At 35.5% G+C, this 20,678-nt stretch overlaps 1 protein-coding gene across 2 annotated transcripts in view; it reads left to right on the forward strand.

Moving 5' to 3' along the window:
• Nucleotides 1–20,678, forward strand: part of LOC143241092 (protein limb expression 1 homolog) — a 77,792-nt gene that overhangs the window by 13,022 nt on the left and 44,092 nt on the right. The window contains exon 1 of one of the 2 annotated variants that reach the window (XM_076484636.1): nt 16,151–16,687. The exons of the other annotated variant lie outside the window; for it this stretch is intronic. Within the exon in view, the coding sequence (XP_076340751.1) occupies nt 16,543–16,687 (145 nt within the window). The 5' untranslated portion in view covers nt 16,151–16,542. Of the gene's footprint in view, nt 1–16,150; nt 16,688–20,678 lie in introns of those variants that run through there. 2 annotated transcript variants of the gene reach the window in all.

Below are 20,678 nucleotides of genomic sequence, written 5' to 3' on the forward strand. Positions count from 1 at the left end.
TAATCTCGTCCCTTAGGGAGTTTCAAAAATCAGAAGAGTATATAATAATAGTATTTTAACAACACAATAACGGCTGGAGTGATGGTCAAATTCTATCATTCGATTAGAGTAACTCAAAAGCTGGTAATGAGTGCCATTGACTGGTTGTCATCTTTCTGGTTATTTGTTTAAAATTAGCGATGGCGAACGCAGATAGCTCCTGAGTAACTTTGATTGGATCTCCAGAATATATAACACCTCACCTCTATGGTCACTTTCAGAAAACGAAATTTACTGTTTAGATGTAACACACAAAATTCCTGGTTGTTGTTAATGAAAATATCTGTTATTTTAGTTTTTCTATGTATTATAGTCATTACAGAACTCGACAGGATAACTACTTTCTTAAACAACTGTAACCATTTTCTTAAAATTATATTTTCTAAACTGCTACACTTCGTTTCAAGATAATTGCTTTATAACAATTTTCCACGGCCTAACAAAAAGTCCTCGCTATTCCACCAAAATACCTAAAACTGAGACAACAAAAACAACATGTTGCAGACGCATTATTCAAAGCAACTTCATCTTTTAATCAACCATCTACTGGTAGTGTATGAATTAACCTCGTCTAATTTTATAATTGTCTGCAACTCAAAGAGTGAATGACCGTTTCGAATCAAAGAGACTCTCTCATCAGAGAAGAAAAAGCCGTCTCTGAACTGGAACTAGTCTGCAGTTCTGCTGTCGGTCCGACAGAGTAGTTATTACCACATTTAACTTCTAGGTGTCACTGAATGCGCACTGACTCTTCATAAACACCATTCTTTCATGACACTTTTTCCTTGAACACTAGCAACCTACCATTGATGAATTACACATAATATATGTAAATTATTGAATTTAAACCGACTGTAATTGGTATATTACTCGTACCATATGCAAATTATGAAAGTATTTTCGTATAAATGTCAATCATTTCATGGAAATCAACATTACTGTTAACCAGTTTTCATGACTTCAACCAATATATCATCAGAAAAATACAAATGAGACAATTTAAGGCGTTTTAAAAGAAGTTTACGTGTCAGTATTTTTTATGGTATCTTACCCACTTTGTCTCATTACTAATTTTCGGTTGCATTTCTCGAGTGTTGCAACTGTCTTATCTATGTTCCCTCGCTTCATTCATTTATCTTCTTTCCTTTGGTCTACGAAAAGCATTCCAGTTGCAAAGTTATTCAAAAAAAATTCCTAGTTGAGTAAAGCGGACACAGGGTTTAAAACACCAGGAAAACGTAGTTTAATAAATATTATAAAATGGCGGAACCATTTAAGCTTTCTTTCTTACCTATAACAGTATATGTTTACGTAAATGTATCGTTTGAGAGAGAGTTTCACCCACCGGATACGCGAGTTAACCACTCGAAATAAGACAAAACGATGAATTTCTTCTCGCTGTACCTAACGCATGTCAATCTCCTGTAGCGAAAGGATGCCGTGCTATAATTTACGACAAACAGGGAAATGTAATCCAAGCCTCTTTCGAGGTCAGCTTACAAGATTTGTAGGTCGCAACTTTTTCTCAGTGAATAAAATGAAATAGGAAGGATTAGCCAAATAACCAACTTCATCATAACAAAGTCGATAAAACCGCTGTTACAGAAAAATGTTTAAAAATAAATCTTTTATAATTCAGTTTTTATTATTTTTTTTTTTTTATATATTGTGAAATCAGGATATAAACGTGAGATTGAGCGTAGTAAAACTGCTGTTGCAAATTTCTTAAAAGACCCTCAGTGATGCGGAACGGGAATTTTGAGTGGTCGGCCCAAGAAAATTTCGTCGGCATTGAGCACGTTGATTCGACGGGTTGTCCGGCAAGACACCAGCCGATCGTCGAACCAGATTAAGACCCTTACGGACGCAGAATGAAGCTCAAGAATAATAAGAAGGCATCTACGAGAGAAATAAACCGTAAACGTCTTCAAAGGCCACGCCTCTTTCCACACCATGAAACAGCTCGGTTAAACTTTGCTGAGAAGTACCAAACATGGGACGTAGAAAAGTGGACAAAGGTTTTGTTCTCTGATGAGAAAAAAATTAACCTGGATGGTCCATATGGTTTCCAATGTTACTGCAGGATATGGATATCCCACCGGAAACATTTTCTACACGACACAGTGGAGGAGGTTCCATCATGATCTGGGGTGCTTTCTCCTTCCATGGAACAATAGAGCTTCAGGTTATACTTGAGCGTCAAACAGCAGCTGGCTACATTGGCATGTTGGAAAGAGCATCGTTATTGACTGAACGTCCTCGCTTGTGTGGAAATGACTGGATCTTTCAGCAGGACAACGCTGCAATCCACAATGCTCGCAGGACAAGGACTTTAATAACGTGATTCCTTTGGATCATCCAGCGTGTTTGCCCGAACTAAACCTCATTGAAAATGTTTGGGCATGGATGGTAAGGGAAGTCTATAGAAATGGACATCAATTCCAAACAGTGCATGATCTTCGTGAAGCCATCTTCACCACTTGGAATAACGTTCCAGCCAGCCTTTTGCAAACGCTTGTATCGACCATGCCAAAGCGAATGTTTGAAGTTATTCGCAATGACGGCCGTTCAACTCACTACTGAGACCTCTTGTTGGGCATTTTCTACCCAGTTTAGGACTTCTTTTTGGTATGATCTTAAACTTTTGACCAGCTAGTATTTAGGCTAATTTTATAGTGTTCTCATTTTTCCTATTAAATGCTAAAAAAGGTTTTTATTTTTATTTTCCATTTTGTTATTTTCATCTTTTGAAGCTCGACTCAAATAAATGGTTGAGTCTAACAACGCAAAATGGATATTTTTTCTTTATGTTTATTGGCCTTAAGATTTTGGCCAGCAGTGTATATAGATATAGCAAGCTGTATTAATAGATTGAATAATGAGATACAAGACAACAGAGCGAATATTCGAAAAAAAACCAGAAATAACTAGATGTTAGCTTAATATTAATGAATGACCAGAAGACAGTTTTTTAAGTCGGTGTTTTTACTCTTTCAGGTATGAAAATAAATCAAATATTGGAATCCCGCATAACTATTTACAATAAGTGCTTCTTGCTTGTTCTCTAACTGATTAAGAAGCGTGGTGGGAGTTCGAGATTTGGCATTGCCTTGCTCGTAAGTGCATGAAATGCGTCAAGACGCAATTTACACGAACGTTGAAGCTCAAATGAGAAAGTTCATCATTTCTGAAAGAGTTCAGTGCATGTGTCCTGTGATGCAGACTACTATGATTTTACCTTTATTTCCTATCATTTTATGCTTGAATAAGGGATTTACCTGGCCAGTCGATGGTAAAGCTGTACGACCACTAACTGGTTGTATTATTCTTACAAGATATTAGAACAATTACACGAAAAGTTTTATCTTATTGTGTTGTTTTTTATCATTCGAATTTTTTCATATTTACAAGTTAGTAAAGAGTGTCTTTCGATTCTTAAAATCGAAAATACTTATTATTTAAACTAAACATAACACTTGCCGTTCCCTACACATTAGACTGTTATAAATGTGTGTTTTCTTATAGCAAAGCCACATCGGGCTATCTGCTGAATCCACCGAGGGGAATCGAACCTATGATTTAAGCGTTGTAAATCCGTAGACTTACCGCTGTACTAGCGGGGGGTAAAATTTCACAAAATTGGTTGTTGTTTTGAATTAAGCACAAAGCTATACAATGGGCTATCTGTGCTCTGCCAACCACGGGTATCGAAACCCAGTTTTTAGTGTTGCAAGTCCACAGACATACCGCTGAGCTACTGGGGGTGACTGTTATAAGAGAAATAAATAGTTTTTTTACAGTTCTTTAAATATATTGATTTTAAGGAAAGAGGAATAATATTTTCGTCTTGCTAACAAATTATACTTAAAACATTCTACTTTATGAAAACTAAAAATAAATCAATTTGCTTTTGATTATACACAAACAATATTTGGTGCTGCAGTGGCTTCACCTACACAACATCATAATATAATCATAGCAAGTATCGTCACTGTCACAGTACAAAACCGTTGGCTCATCGGTTAGTTTCAGGATTGTTGCGCTAAAAATTGGGATTTGATCCCACGGGGTAGGCATAGCGTAGGTATTATATTGTTTCGTTTTGTACCTGACACGAACACGAGTAGATACAAGGTATATATCTTATATTAAATATAGTGAACACATTTTAGACACATATTTCGATTTTTTTAAATAAAATATCAATGAAAAATCAAATGAATGTGTAGAAAAAATAACTTTGCAATTTATTGGATATTATTTTAATTATGTTGTAGTTTTTATCAGCTGGATAATCTTAGTTTTTACATTTGTTATTGTTCAATGGGCCATTTATTATTTATTTACAGACGCAAAATCGTGAATTTTATTCGAACATTAATTAATAGTAGTGATTAAAAGTTTAATGCACACACACACACACACACATACCTATATATATATATATATATATATATATATATATAACCACAAATTTTTAAGCCATAACAAAACACATTGAAATTAAACAAAATACGCTGCATATTTTTAAAAAGATCCTACAGTACAAGCTACAACGTGGATTATAAAATGTATCCTAGGTTTTGGAGGTGACTGTAAGTAGGACCCACATTGCGGTGGAAATACATCGTCTATCAGTCTTAACCTCTAATTTACTAGTCTCACATAAGATTAGAAATTTAGAAATTAGGAGAGCGAAATGTGAGTGCTCAATTCCACAACGTCACACATCTACATCACCCTTTACTGCCTGCAGGCTAGCGAACTGCAGGTTAAGACTGATAAACCGTGTATATCCACCGCAATGTGAGTCCTACTTCCGCCGTCACCTCCAAAACCTAGGATATATTTTATAATCCCCCATTGTAGCTTGTACCCTAAGATGTTTTTAAAAATGTGCAGCATATTGTGTTTAATTTTGTTTTGTTTATGGCTTACAATTTATGGTTATAATGTAATAAATCAAAGGTTGGGATTTGCTGTTTTTAATTCAGCTCCCTCATGATTTTGTTTACTTATTTAACTTCATATATATAACATTTTATAACATATGTATATATATGTAAACATATAACATTTTTATTAACATTATGTTGCATTATTAGGACACAAAACTAAATTAATTCTTGTAAGGTGACTAGACCACGTAAGATATTTTATAGATTACATCCACACACATCGCCAACAGTAAGTATATTCAACCGAAGAACAAATATTTTCTAATTACGACAAGTTTTTGTTTTATGGTGCATACTTTTGTTCGGATTGGTTTATTAAATTAGCTATATTACGTAGAATATAACACAAAACTTAACTTAATAACTGAATTAGTTAATTTAATATACCCGTATAAATAGAAGTAGCCATCATAAAACAAAAATTCATAGTGATTAAATGCTTTGGTTCGTGGGTTGACTACCACAACTATTAACGCGTTCAGCAGTGTTAACCAAAATGGTACATCAGGGCCAACGTTACAGGTTTTTAACGCTTTAAGAAACATTTTAAATTGGTTTGTTTTAGCCACATGAGGATTATCCGCGCTAGTCATATCTAACTAAGCAGTGACGAACTAGAGGGAAGGCAGCTAGTCAGTACCACCTACCTCCAAGTCTTGGACTGCTCTTTTACCAACGAATTGTAGAGTTTGCTGTAACATTATAACGCCCACATGGCTGAAAGAGCGAGTATGTTTGGTAGAATAGGAATTTGAACCCGCTGTCTTCATATTGTGAGCCAAGTTTCCTAACCATCTAGCCATGTCTGGCCCATTTTAACCCGAAATTTATTTTAAATAATGTAGAGTAATTATGGGAAACATTAATTCCGTTTTCAGATCACCTTTGTGGATCCAAATTCTAGATACTCATAATTAACTGTTTTAACCAAAGATGAATTACGAAAGTTTTCTTTCTAGCTTTAACCTATTGTTTTTGAGGAAATGTCAGATAATTACATCTCCTTTAAAAACTCGTTAGAATATAAAATATGGTGACTTGCATGAAAGACTAGAAGACAAATCTATGAAAAATGTTTCTGACAGAAACAATTAAGTAGCAGGCAATAGTTCATTTGTCAACTGCTGAAAGTGAAGTTTTGCTTGTCAGGTTGAGGCCACTCCCTTCTCCTTGAAGCAACTGGAAGAAACAGATTGGTTTAACTCGTTAGAAAGGAGTAAGACTCGGATAACATCTTACCTCTTTACCCTGGTAGCAAATGAGAGAAACAATACTTAGGTACGAACGTCAGGTTTTACGATATGAGAATAGCCAATAACTCCTTCTGAAACTACTTCTTTTTCCTACAACTGACTAAGAGAAGCAAAAGCTTATTACAGTGTCACTAAAATAGTATTTACATAAATAGCCACCAACATCAGAATGAAGTAAATATACCTAAAATTATTGTTTATATAGTTTAGCACGAAGCTTTTCGAGAGCTTTCTACGCCAGAACTGCCTCTAATTTTGAAGTAATAGACTGGAGGGAAGAAAGCTAATCTGTTTAGTTGTTGTTGTTGTTGTTCTGTTTTTTGAAGCTTGCACAAAGCTACACGAGTGTTATCTGCGCTAGTCATTACTATCCACCGCCAATTCTTAGACTACTCTTTTACCAATGAATAGTAGAATTGGCCATCACATAATAACGCCTCCACGGCTGAACGGATGAGTATGTTTGGTGTGATGGGGATTTGAACCCGCGATCCTCAGATTACGAGTCGAGGGCCCTAACCACCTTGCCATCCCGAGCTCTTGGCAGCTGGTCAACAACTCATTGGCTAAATAATGTAATAGTGCGATAGGACTGTTATTTTATAATGCACCCAAGGCTTCAAAGTGCGGATCAAGAATGTTTCAGTGTTGGAGTTGAACCAAGGAATCTCGGATCCAAAGTCCAAACGCTGAACTCTGAGTTTGAGACCAAAAGTATTAAATTATTTCAATGACCATAATGTTTTATATTAATGACACTCTTCACTCTTTTAGAAGCAATTCAAAGAATGCAAAATCTTAGCATCCTGACAGTGACTTTAAAGTCTTTTCTCTGAAGACAACTGAGAGAAACAGAGTCTTGGGCCACAAGGCTTAAAGCCTTGGAAGTCTTGACTATTTTTTATACGATGTGCAAAACATCAGAATTATCGAAACGTAAAAGTAGTTGGAATAATGTGTAAAAACAAGAAAATCAGTGAAAACCAATGAATCAAGTGGTATTGTTCAGTGGGTTTGGTTCATAGTCGTATATTCCAAACAAGTAATCTTGTGTTCTGTTCAACGTAATAAAGAAAGTTTCTTACCATTTGGCAGGACTTTTGGACCAGACTCGTGGTTATTCTTTCGAATCTGCACTGAATACTAGCTTGTACTGCTTTTAGCCATGAGTGAACTAGTCTTCTTAAAACCACATAATTAACTAAACTTGAACTTTCAATTTCTGCACTTTTTAAAAATAAAATTTTCCTTAATTTACCAAGAATGAGATCAGATCGTGTTGCAAGTGAAAACAGAAACTGTCCTTAAACCAAAGCAACTAGAAAAAATCTATTTCCTCACTAGTCTTGGAACTATTCATAAACTTGTATTGCTGTAACAGCAAACTGATTACCAAGAAATCTGCACAAAACGAGTTACATCTTCCCAATATGACAATATGTTAAATTTCTGATTTGTATGAAGTTAACTTTAACAAGTTATAGAACATGCTCATGAGCATTTTAACTTAAATAAATTTATAAATCAAACTAATTCACAATAATGTACTCAGGAACTGATTTTATAACACATCACAACAATTTAATAGTATTCTCCTTTTGGGAAAAGCCGTGGCTCAACCATACTGTTTCAATGTGGTATGGTATTCTTCAATAATAATACAAAGTTTGAGCAGTTACTATTTTCCCGGAATATCGTATTTTATATCAGTTTATTTGCAACTGAAGAGCTTTACGTCAGTGTTGTGTGCTTTCAGGTTGAGATAGTATTATAATTGTTGGCTTGTAGACTATAAGAAGTGTAAATTGTGTACAAATAAGTTGTGTTGTTTCCTGTCCTAATCAAGATTATTAGCGGATATCTAGCTGGATGTTTGAACTCTTTTATAATGCAAAACGTTTATTATAAATGAAATTGTAGGGAAAAATTACCTTTGAAATCCAAGATAGAATAGATATATCCAATTATTTCTAGTGGTGCTTTTAGACAGTCTGGGCTTGTTTTAAAATTCGCGCAAAACTACACGAAGGCTATCTGCACCAGCTGTCCCTAATTTAGCAGTGAAAGACTAGAGGGAAGGCAGCAAATCATCACCACCCACTGCTAACTCTTGTTCTATTCTTTTACTAATGTATAGTGGGATCATAGTTACATGGTAACACCCCCCACGGCTGAAAGGACGATTATGTTTGGTGGTACAGGGATTCGAACATGTTACGCTGAGACTAAGAGTCGAATGCCCTAACCGCATGGTCATGCCTGGTCTATTGTGGAAAAGGTACAAATATAAATGTATAGAATAGTTATTTAGGTCCCTTCAGTTAAATTACCAAGTACGAAGTGATAGATACTTGTACACAATATTTAAGAATACTTGGAAATATTCTGTGCTCTTTATACTTATAATGCAGTAGTGTCAGTGTGTCATACTTTTCATAGTGGCAACAAGTGGAACGAAGAGAAATATTTTATTTAATTACCTTTCTTTATATTGGTTTGGAAACATGTGCTCCCGACTGTCATTATAGAAAAAAAGTTTCGTTTAGCCAGAAAAAAGAAAATCTAATTTTTCTGGTAGATCTATGTAGTTGGTGTCTCTCCACTCAGTACTAGATGGCATGATTACTCTTACTTTCTCTTGTCCTCTAGTAATAAGCGCATCAGCCACTTCAAATTTAAGGAAACAAATGGATAGTATTTCTGTCATATTAAAACATTAATTAACAAAGATGGAACTTCCAAGAATTAAAGTTCGTATAAAGATTGATATATCAGATGCTTCTAGGTCCAGCTCTATAATATTGCTTACTCGAATTGCTCTTTTGATTGGTTCTATTATACCTGGCTGCAGTATCGTAACTACAGAGGGCGGGGAGAGACAGTTGCCCTGGACGCAAGCCAAAAGGGGATACAGAGCTATTCAACAGATATTTGAGGACTAAATCCAGTAATATGATTTGGGAAATTTTTCCATATTTTTGTTTTGTATATTGTTAGAAAGAGCACTGTCTTTGCTTTATGATTATATAGTGTGAGGGCGCAGTCCGTCAAACTTGCTGCGAGTGCAAAAATACATAGCTACGACAATGCTTGGCTGGACTTTCGAGAATGCATTTCAATAAATAAAACATGCGTCTTATTTTGGAGGACCGCTTCAAATTGTTTTTCATCTCTCGAGTCATCTGCGTGTAGAATATAAATGCTTTACCACAACAATGACACCCGTTAAACTTTAGAACCGACATATTGGAACTCTCCTTTCAATTTAAAAAAATTCAAATTGGTAATATTGTTCAATTTTCAGGGCCTAACAAGCTTACTATAATAGCAATACGCATTTACAGCTTGAGAATTAAAGTTTATATACAGCTTATCATTTATTTAGTGTAGAATGTTCTACCATCGGTAACTTAAACCTTAAGTATACATTATGAGTTAAATATCCTATATGACTTAAGGAATAGATGTTTCAACAACATTTTGATTTTTTAAATTTATATTTGCTCTTAGTGGTTCAAAGGAAAGTCTGAAGGCTTATAACTCAAAAATTCGAATTCCGATTCCTGTGATGAGCACAACATACGTCACCCATTGTGTACTTTTGTGCTTAACTACAAAAAAAAAAAACAAATAGAATTTTAAAGCCAAACCCAAAGAAAGACCGGCAAACTTAACATAAGGGTCAGCCTTTTCTGTCCCTTTACAACAAACAGCTGACTTTAAGTTTTCGCTCTCGATTGCCAGAAAACGAACACTCAAAAAGCGATCCCAACAGGTGTTTCACTCGATAGGCTAATGGTTTATGTGCCTTCTTAAGGTTTGCCCTAAAGCTTATCTCAGCAATGGGATAATGGTCTGTTATGTGGGCCTTTCCCCTTCTTCAGACCTTGAAAATTTCTATAGCGATGATAACATCGGTTGTGCCTCTATTTAGCCTGCTGTAGTTTCTTGTAACTGAAGTCATGAGTTGAGTTTCGCGTGACAGCGAATTAGTAAGTTTGGAAGTAACGTTACAGTCAAAGTATTATTCATATGTCAGTTAGCATCAAAAATTTGATCAAATCATACAGATGGTGGATTAAGTATTATATGCCGTAAAATCATGAGATAATTTCAATCGGGTAGCAAGTGTTAAATATATAGTTGTATAGAAAGATATACGTATTAAATCATGTTAACCGGATTTTCTTTTGAGTTACCTAAAACAATAAAAAAGAATTGCTGGTTGATCACCAATGGAATTTTGCAGTTTAAACCTTCTAGTATTAACAATGTTTGCTCATTTGTTCAATGCTAACAACTTCTATGCTTATAGAGCTTCTGAAGTTTGTTTATAAATCTTTGTATTTCTCTAAATTATTTTAACTTGTTTTACAAAAAGCGTTTTACAATATTGAGAGCTAAAAGTTGAACTTAAGAGGCTAAAATACTTATGAGTAGCATTCCGAGAGAAAATGTTAATAAAAATAAAAAAGTCTTTCAACTTCCGTCTGCAGCAAACCCCAGTTTGATTACAGGGGATGAGCACGTGGGCGGGGCAGACAACACGTGATTGGTGGGTGAAGTGTTGTGATGTCTGAGAGTCATGTCAACACAGATCATGTTTAGTCGGGTAATGCAGGGGGCCTTCTATATAGTTCAAGTTTGTTTATGACATGAGTTTCGTATGAACTAACTCTTTAGTTTAAAACAGTCATTCCAATATTGACATACGCTATTTTGCTTTTCTTGTACGACTGAACTTGTATAGATCAACGTGAGAAACACATGAGACATTTCTGTTTCTAATGTTTCTTACATTTTTTCACGAAATCACAAGTTTCAAAGATAGCGTTTTTCCAGAAAAAAATGAAACTTTGAAATCCAGATACATTTCTGTAAATATCCAAGAGACAGACACACGAACTGGCCAAAAAGTGAAAGTTTTAAGCAATGCCACATTTATCTTCTTTGTCCTAAAATATCTGCCAAGTTAAATGTTTCCAAAACAAGTGAAATTAAACACATTTTGGGCCCGGCATGGCCAAGCATGTTAAGGCGTGCGTCTCGTAATCTGAGGGTCGCGGGTTCGCATCCCGGTCGCGCCAAACATGCTCGCCGTTTCAGCCGTGGGGGCGTTATAATGTGATGGTCAATCCCACTATTCGTTGGTAAAATAGTAGCCGAAGAGTTGGCGGTGGGTGGTGATTACCAGCTGCCTTCCCTCTAGTCTTACACTGGTAAATTAGGGACGACTAGCACAGATAGCCCTCGAGTAGCTTTGTGCGAAATTCAAATAAATAAAATAAATTAAACACATTTTGCTAAAATAAATTTAAAAAAGATGCAGTAGTAGTCTCATGTATTTGTTGTCGATTATTATGGAGTATCATTTAGTCTACAAATGAGGTGTGTGCTAATTAATATTCTCAAAAATAGACTATACCAATGTTTCTCAAACTGGTGTCAGCGATGTACTATTGTGGGGTCCGCGAGTCATGGCCGAAATTTATAAAAATATAAAGTATTTTATTTTATTAATTATGAGTAAAATAATTTAAATCGAATCTCTGAAACTGATTAATTTTTTATAAAAGACTTACTATAGCTCAGTCGTTTCCTCTTTTAAGCAGAACTGTTAAGGCTGGAATTAGGCGAAACTAGTCTACTGCAGAAAAAATATCGAATCGAACAATGAATTAGTATACTACATCGTTCATGGATTCTTTTTCTTCATTAAAGTAGCACGTTTCATTGAAGATAATAGAAATTACAAAATAATACCTTATCCAGCCGTTATCACATCAGGACAGGAAACTGTACACCATGTATGAAATACTCTCTCTCAAAACGTTCAAAATAAAGAGAATTTTTCAGGTTTCTGATGTAACTCAAGTGGAAAGGTAAGGTGTTTTCGGCCAGTTATTCTACGGTCGTGAATAATTACATGTAGGAAGGTATGGTACTTTCTGTTCAACCATTTTGAATTTTTTTTTTTATGTAGAAAGGTGTGTATGTTTTTCAACCATTGTGAAAAAAGATAGACACACTATCACTAAACAATCAAAAAGACCAGGTACAAGTTATCAACATTCAAGTTTTCGGAAATAGTATAGAAAACGTTTATATCTTTGTAGTCAACTCTTTATCCATAAGAAGTTACTTTTGGAAAGTACAAATTTAAATAATATTTGCTATGTACTCCCTTACCCTCGACTCGATCAATCAAGCATTGATGCCTCTAACTGTTTGTTTGGTTGTTTTTTTGTGAGACTATCGACCAATGTTTATTTTCAGGTTTACTGTACATAATCTCCGAAGATTGCCATTTACTAATAAACCTTTATCTCACGGAACATTATTACTTTTCAACTAATGCCATAAATTTCTAATTGGGTTAAAATTTCGTAAAAGTTTACTTCATAACTTTTACACCGCTAGCTATTTGTTTTCGAAATACTTTTTATTCACCGAAGGAAAATGTTTTGTATTGTTATTATATTGGTAACGCTCCTGATGGCTCAGCGGGAAGTTCGATGTTTTGTTACATTAATAATCGGGTTTCGATACCCGCGATGAGAAGATCGCAAACAGCCCATTGTTAAGTTTTGTGCTTAACAACAGATTAACGTTTACCAAAAGGAAGTTAAGGTTAATTAACGTCATTTGCTAGAATCCGTGACGAACGACGACACTGCAGGCGCGACATGATCAAATGGTTAAGGCACTCGACTCATAATCTGAGAGTCACGGGTTCGAATCCACGTTACGGGTTGGAGTCCCTGTCACACCAAAATGTTCGCCCTTTAAGTCCTGGAGGCGTTATACTGTGACAGGCAATTCCACTATTCGTTGGTAAAAGAGTAGATCAAGCGTTGGCGGAAGGCGGTGATGACTAGCTCGCTCCCTCTAGTCTTGCCCGGCATGTCCAGGTGATTAAGGCACTCGACTCGTAATCTGAAGGTCGCGGTTGGAGTCCTGTCACACCAAACATACTCGCCCTTTTAGCCTTGGGGGCGTTATGATGTGACGGTCAGTCCTAGTATTCACACAAATAGACGATGCTGCGATACTGTTATTTCATTATGCCATTAATGTTAACAATATCTTTCATTATTGCAACACAAAAAACCTGCTCGCACATTTTGTACAACCACCATCATTTTGCAACGTTTTACTTACGCATGCTCACTTAATGGCCATGTTCCATTTGTAACTGGAACTTTCCTAGAGTTTCCAAAAAGCTGAATTTTTGTTTCGCAATTCCATAGCGTTTTGTCCTCTTCTTTTTTTTTTTTTTAGTATTTTTACAAAGTTTAAACGTTTAACTATGCTCACATATTTCGCGATGGGTCAGCCGTAAATGTATAGCTTTTCAACGATAAAATCCACAGTTTGATTCATGCGGTAAACAAAGTTTAGACAACCCATTGTGTAGCTTTGCGCTAAGAAAACAACGTCTAGTTTCTCACGTAAAATATCAATTATTTTCTGCATTCTTTCTAAGTTAACCACTTTCTGGCCCCTGCTTTCAAACTTTATTGTTTTCCATGTGTATCCTGTATATATATATATAAATCTACTTCTGTGGAGATTTTTAAACAACTTGATGTAGTTCTATGGAGAGCATAATGAGGTTGTAATGCTGAAGATTCATAGATCGTGACGCGTTTCCTCAAAAACGCGCTCCGTAATTTCTGAGGCTTGAGTACATTGTAAGTGTGGCTTTTAATTTCCACTACTGTAAGATAAGAGCAACCCAGAAGTTTCTGATTGGAACTTCTTTAGTTGCCTTTCCTCTAAACTATCAGCTAAAACCAGAGACAGTTATGTGTAAACAGCACCTTGTGTAACTTTTAACTAGGAGCGGCTATATGCAAGTTACCTTTGGGTTTCACTATACAAAACAATAATTTGTGACTTGTTACTTTGGGTTTTACTATACAAAACAATAATTTGTGACTTGTTTTTTTGCTACAAATTCTAAGTTAACATTTTAATTTTTCTCTCTTTGGAACTCGCACAGGATATCTATGATAATGATTTTATTGATCGTTTATCGCAACTCAATAAAAACACAGTTTTAATGGTTTAAAAAGTAAGTGTATCATTACGAAAACATCTATAAACAGGTCAAGCCCAACAGAAGTGCCATTTATTACAGATGTTTTAGTAGAGCTAGTTCCCTCTACCCCATTTGTTGGGCTCAGGCTTATAGCAAATACAACATGAACCGTACTGCAAATAAATAAGCGGATTCTATATGGTTACAGCGACGTAAAATGTGCTGTACCGAATTATTGGATCCGTCAAACTTCGAGTAGGTTCTTCATTATTGTTTACATCTGTTCGTTATATATGTGTATGTGTGTGCGTGCGCGCACGTGCGTGTGTAGTAATAGAAACGGCTGATACAGGTATTAAAAACATTTATTTAAAACACGTAACAAATAAAAACGTTTTTTCCCCTCTAAGTCATCATCAGGTTAAGAAAGACTTCTGACACACATTATGGTGACGTTCTTGTCCTGCAAATTAATACGCGACTTGTATCTTGGCACATCCATTTAATGAATGTTACACGACAGAACATGACACGTCTTGGTATGTCAGTTTACTAAATGTTTTACGGTAATATTTGGCGTATCTTTCATAACGTCCTTCTAGTAAACATTGTGGTGACGTCTCTGTTCTGCATGTTGAGGCATACCAATAACAAACAAATACCGTTACATCGTAATGATATAAACACATAAAGAAATGATTAAAAAATAATTTTTGCAAAACACCTTAATTTGAGACCTTAATCTGGTCAAAATGAAACCGAATTAAGAGCTTTGTTAATAATTATATGTGTATTTACTGATATTTCATTTTCAGTAAATATTACTTTATTATATTGTTATTTCAGTTTGAATATATGTCACCTGTAAGAGTGTGTTAAGTATGGATTTACATAAGGGGACAAATACTTTGTTTTGTTTGTTTGTTTTTAATTTTTCACAAAGCTACTAGAGGGCTATCTGTGCTAGCCGTCCCTAATTTAGCAGTGTAAGACTAGAGGGAAGGCAGCTAGTCATCACCACCCACCGCCAACACTTGGGCTACTCTTTTACCAGCGAATAGTGGAATTGACCGTAACATTATAACGCCCCCACGATTGAAATGGCGAGCATATTTGGCGCGACGGGGATGCGAACTCGCGACCCTCAGATTACGAGTCGCACGTCTTAACACGCTTGGCCACGCCGGGCCCAGCAAATAGCCCCATGTGGCTTTGTTATAAGAAGACTCACAAAAACACACGTTGTTTGAATATTTTTCAGTTTGAAAAGTTTGTTTATTATTAGTTGTAAAACCTGCTTTATTCATGCCCAAAATAGTGATAAGTTAATAATAGTAATAATATATTTTCTTCACAGGTAAGTTTTTTACCGAACAAAGCATATGAAAAAGTTGATAAACACTTCAACTGTACTACCAGAGGGCACTACAAATGTACAAGGAATCAATGCATCTTATGTTGGTTAATCTGTTCATTGCCCAGTGTCTTAAATATATGACTGTATTCACATCACAGTTGAGAGTGAATTTTTTTTCGATTTTAATATTGTAGTATAGTAAGTCGCTGTTTTACTTTGTAATTCCAAGATGAAGGACTGGAATTGTTAGTAGAATGTATCGGAACGTACATAATGATTCATGAAATAAATCGACTAGTCTTTCGTCACAGATGTTAAGCTTCTACTAGTTTCTAGGTGAACACAAAAGTTATCAGTATTTGTTATGTGCTTTGTTTATCGAAATTGTGAAAATATGTGTATAAATAACATGTCGTGAAGGTGCCTGTTTTATAATGCGTGCTCACAAAACTTTTTTGATAAATTATCTGTACAAAAGACAAGTAGACTTTACCTTACTTTGCAATAAAGTTTGCATCCGATAAAATGTCCAGCTATACGCACGACGTGGGAAGGCGGAGGAGGGAAAAGTAGGGGGAGAGAAATGGACCATGCACTCAGAGACGCGTAAGTTCTTCTGGGTTGCTTCCTTTATCCCAGCCCAGACGGGCTGCACCAGACAGGTAACGGACTAAAGTTCTCCTCTCCCCCCCACACTCATTCTACCCTCTCACATTTAAGAGGCCGCAAAGGGAAAAGACAAACCTGCAACATAGAAGAACGGCGAGCACCGTTCTGATCAGATGCAACGTTGCTAACGTTCTTTGTCTGGGGCCAAGTGCGTGTAGCGGTGAGCTTTCCTTGGAGCAAAGAAAGGTTATTGTGGGCTCGTGAGATAATCACGGCACCACCATGGCCAGAGTGTCCAACAATAAAAATGGTAGTTTAGCCTCAACCACCGCCTTGCTCTTGTGGACTATCCAAGATTTGTCGAATAACAACAACCACTCTCTAGCCACCTATCATCAGATATGGAGCAGGCTACGCCGTCGAAAAGGTACTTCATACATGGTGTTTAAAGAAGATATATATGAAAAGTTAGGAAAATGTACTTTAAAAAAGAGTTTCTAGCCTGAAACCCAGTGTACTGTAGTGAATAAATGTTTATACATTTCTTTGAAAGCTAGTTTGTGTATTTGGCTGGCACAATTGTCGTGTTAGACAATAATACATTGTTTGCGTGACCTATTGCCATTAAAACACTTGAGTAGATCTCACGTATGTATATTTATAATTGAGAAAAGTGTAATGTTCTATGCATGCAGCTCAGAACCAATGATTAAATGTATATGACTTTAGAAGAGTTCGCTTGAGTTTCTTTTATTACTAACCGTTTGAAATCAAGCTCATTGCTGTAGTAAAGTAATTGTGTAAGTACTTCGTGTAAGTCTCGAATTTCTATGAGATAACTGCGCAAAGTATGAGCGAAAAGACTCGTTTATCTTTCTATAACATTAACAAATATACTTTCCAACACGTATTATAAGTTCCTCTTTTTGTATATTTGAAAACTGAAGTTAATATCGGTGATGAACAAATCTTTCTAGATTTTATTCATTTAAGAACGTATATTAATTTTATCTTTTACTTATTCTGCTAGCTAATTAACCATTGGTTCTCCACTTTATACTTTACGTTTTAATAGCGATTGCGACATATTTTCTGAAAGAAAAGCATTCTCGTGATAGATGTGTGTTGTTAAGCCTTGTGTTAAGATGTTATTTTATTTCCGTCATTCGTGTTACTGTAATAATTATATTAACGAAAGAGATGTCAAAACCAAAACTGTGCGTCTAACTCTTTAAAAAATCGCCAGGTGTGAACGAAATGACAGAAAAGACAGAAGTTGTTTGTATCTGTAAAACTTATTTTAATCACAGCTTTAACGATAAGGAAAGTGCTGTTTGATTCACATTTGAAACTAACTCAAATATATTTCGTTGTATAATCGTCAAAATAGGTACGTTTAGGTCTTCGAAAAGTTTCAGTAGGAATTAGTTTATTATGCTTTATAAACCTACTCTCATGAGTTATCTATACGTTTTATGAATGTGTATTTGTTATTGCTTTAGGTAAAAGTCACAAAATTAATTCCGTCTGCCATAAACCAGTTAAACAGAAACGCTTCAGGGTAGAATTTCATTTACAAAAAAAGTGTATTTGTTAAAATTCAAAACAACGACTATTTTTCGCAGCTTAACGTCGGTGTTTGGAAACGCATATTTGTGGTATACAAACACAAGTAAATTTCTGATGTCAGGGAACAACAATCTGGTTGAATCTCAACTCTGAGCATCTTTCATTCATATTAACCAGGTACTCCTCGATAGTGTTCTTCGTTTGTTCAAAATACAGTATGAAGATTTATATATATATACACACGTTTATTAATTATCTTACATTTTGAGCGAGAGTTACCTTTTGTGCGTGTTTCATATTGTTTATATGTATAAGAGTTGGCTTTTCAGCAGTATCTGTGGATCTGCAAGCCGTAGGCATATAACTATGAGTGTTGTGGTATTGATCTGTTATTATTTAAATTAATTCTGAGAAGGAACTGTTTGGAAATAGGGACATGAAGCCAAGATATGTTTAAAACGCGCTGTATTTACACATATGCTTAACAGTATCAGTCTTTTTTTATTGATTAGCTATATGTATCTGACTAAGAGATATAAATTTGTTGTGAAGTTTGTACAAAGATACACGTATATATATTTAGTTTGTTCTGAATTTTGCGCAAAGCTACACGAAGGCTATCTGCGTTAACCGTTTCTAATTTAGCAGTAAAAAACTTGGGGAAGACAGTTACTCATTACGACCTACTGCGAAGTCTTGGCCTACCCTTTTGCCAACGAATAGCTGGGGTTGACTGTCACTTTAAACCGCCCCCACGGCTGAAAGGGCGAACACGTTTGACGACATGTAGTCGAATTCGCGACCCGGAGGTTGCGATTGAGTGACCCTAACAACAAGGCCATGCCAGACCTCAAATATACATATATTCGTCTCTCAATGAGAAAGATGAACAGTGAAAAATCTATCATTTGACAAAATAAATAGCGAGAATTATTATGCATAAATTCCAAATAGTTGTGGCACTAAATATTTCAAATTGGACCCGCAGAATGATAGAAAAAATAAATTTTATCCCGTCACACCAAAAATGCTCACCCTTTCAACAGTGGAGGCACTATAATGTACGATCAATCCCACTATTCGTTGGTAAAAACGTAGGCCAAGAGTTAGCATGGGTGGTGACGACAAGCTGCCTTCTCTCTAGTCTTAAACTACAAAATTAGGAACGGCTAGTGTAGATAGCCCTCGTGTAGCTTTGCGCGAAATTCAAAAACAAATAAACAAACAAACAATTATTCATCTAAGGTCGAATGATAGTATATTCTAAAAACTCCTAGAAGCATGGAAGTCATAATTGTTGTTTTAATTCTTTTTGTGGTAGCAAGAAAAAAAAACATTCGAATGTAGTTTAAAAGGTTAATAGATTGTCCTGTAGATAGTGGTGACACTAAAAAGTTGTTGTATATATTATGCATACGGTGGGTGAAAAGTGACTGTGCATCTTTCTCCTTTTCCCTATGAGTTAGGTGCCTATGCTCAGGACGTAACATCCAATATAACATATATCCCAGTGGTTGACTACTATTTTAAATGGAACATGTTTGTTTACCTGACAGCAACGATAAAAACGTATCGGCTTTTTGTGGTAGTAATCGATAAGCACTGCAGTAGTAACTTCTTACCTTCGTTGTTGTTTTCACCCTATTTGACTATACTCATAATTTCTTACTTTCGTCGTTGTTTTCACCCTATTTGACTATACTCATAATTTCTTACTTTCGTCGTTGTTTTCACCCTATTTGACTATACTCATAATTTCTTACTTTCGTCGTTGTTTTCACCCTATTTGACTATACTCATAATTTCTTACTTTCGTCGTTGTTTTCACCCTATTTGACTATACTCATAATTTCTTACCTTCGTTGTTGTTTTCACCCTATTTGGCTATACTCATAATTTCTTACTTTCGTCGTTGTTTTCACCCTATTTGGCTATACTCATAATTTCTTACTTTCGTCGTTGTTTTCACCCTATTTGACTATACTCATAATTTCTTACTTTCGTCGTTGTTTTCACCCTATTTGACTATACTCATAATTTCTTACTTTCGTCGTTGTTTTCACCCTATTTGACTATACTCATAATTTCTTACTTTCGTCGTTGTTTTCACCCTATTTGACTATACTCATAATTTCTTACCTTCGTTGTTGTTTTCACCCTATTTGGCTATACTCATAATTTCTTACTTTCGTCGTTGTTTTCACCCTATTTGACTATACTCATAATTTCTTACTTTCGTCGTTATTTTCACCCTATTCGACTGCAGTCATAACTTTTTACCTTCGTTGTTGTTTTCACTATATTTGACTGTGGTTATAACTTTTTACCTTCGTCGTTGTTTTCACCATATTTGACTGTGGTTATAACTTTTTACCTTCGTCGTTGTTTTCACCATATTTGACTGTGGTTATAACTTTTTACCTTCGTCGTTGTTTTCACCCTATTCGACTGCAGTCATAACTTTTTACCTTCGTTGTTGTTTTCACTATATTTGCCTATAGTCATAACTTCTTACTTTCGTTGTTGTTTTCATTATATTTGACTGTGGTTATAACTTCTTACCTTCGTCGCTGTTTCAAACTTATTAGACAGACCACTGCTGGATGATGACGGATACATAATCTACCTTTTGTGAGTCGTACGAACCTTGTGGTCAGTAAGACGATCTGCTCTTTACTGTAGGTGTTTTGATTTTGTTCGGTTGATGTAACATAAAAGAAAATACGTTTCACATTTGTATAGTTTAACACTTTCATTTTCGAGACTGAGTGCTATAACCAATGAAGTCTTGCTTCCGTCACCGTACATACGAGCTTAATATTTACACCTCGTTTCGTATTTCGTCAGAA

Source organism: Tachypleus tridentatus, chromosome 2 (genome assembly GCF_004210375.1).
Source record: "Tachypleus tridentatus isolate NWPU-2018 chromosome 2, ASM421037v1, whole genome shotgun sequence".
Lineage (NCBI taxonomy): Eukaryota > Metazoa > Arthropoda > Merostomata > Xiphosura > Limulidae > Tachypleus > Tachypleus tridentatus.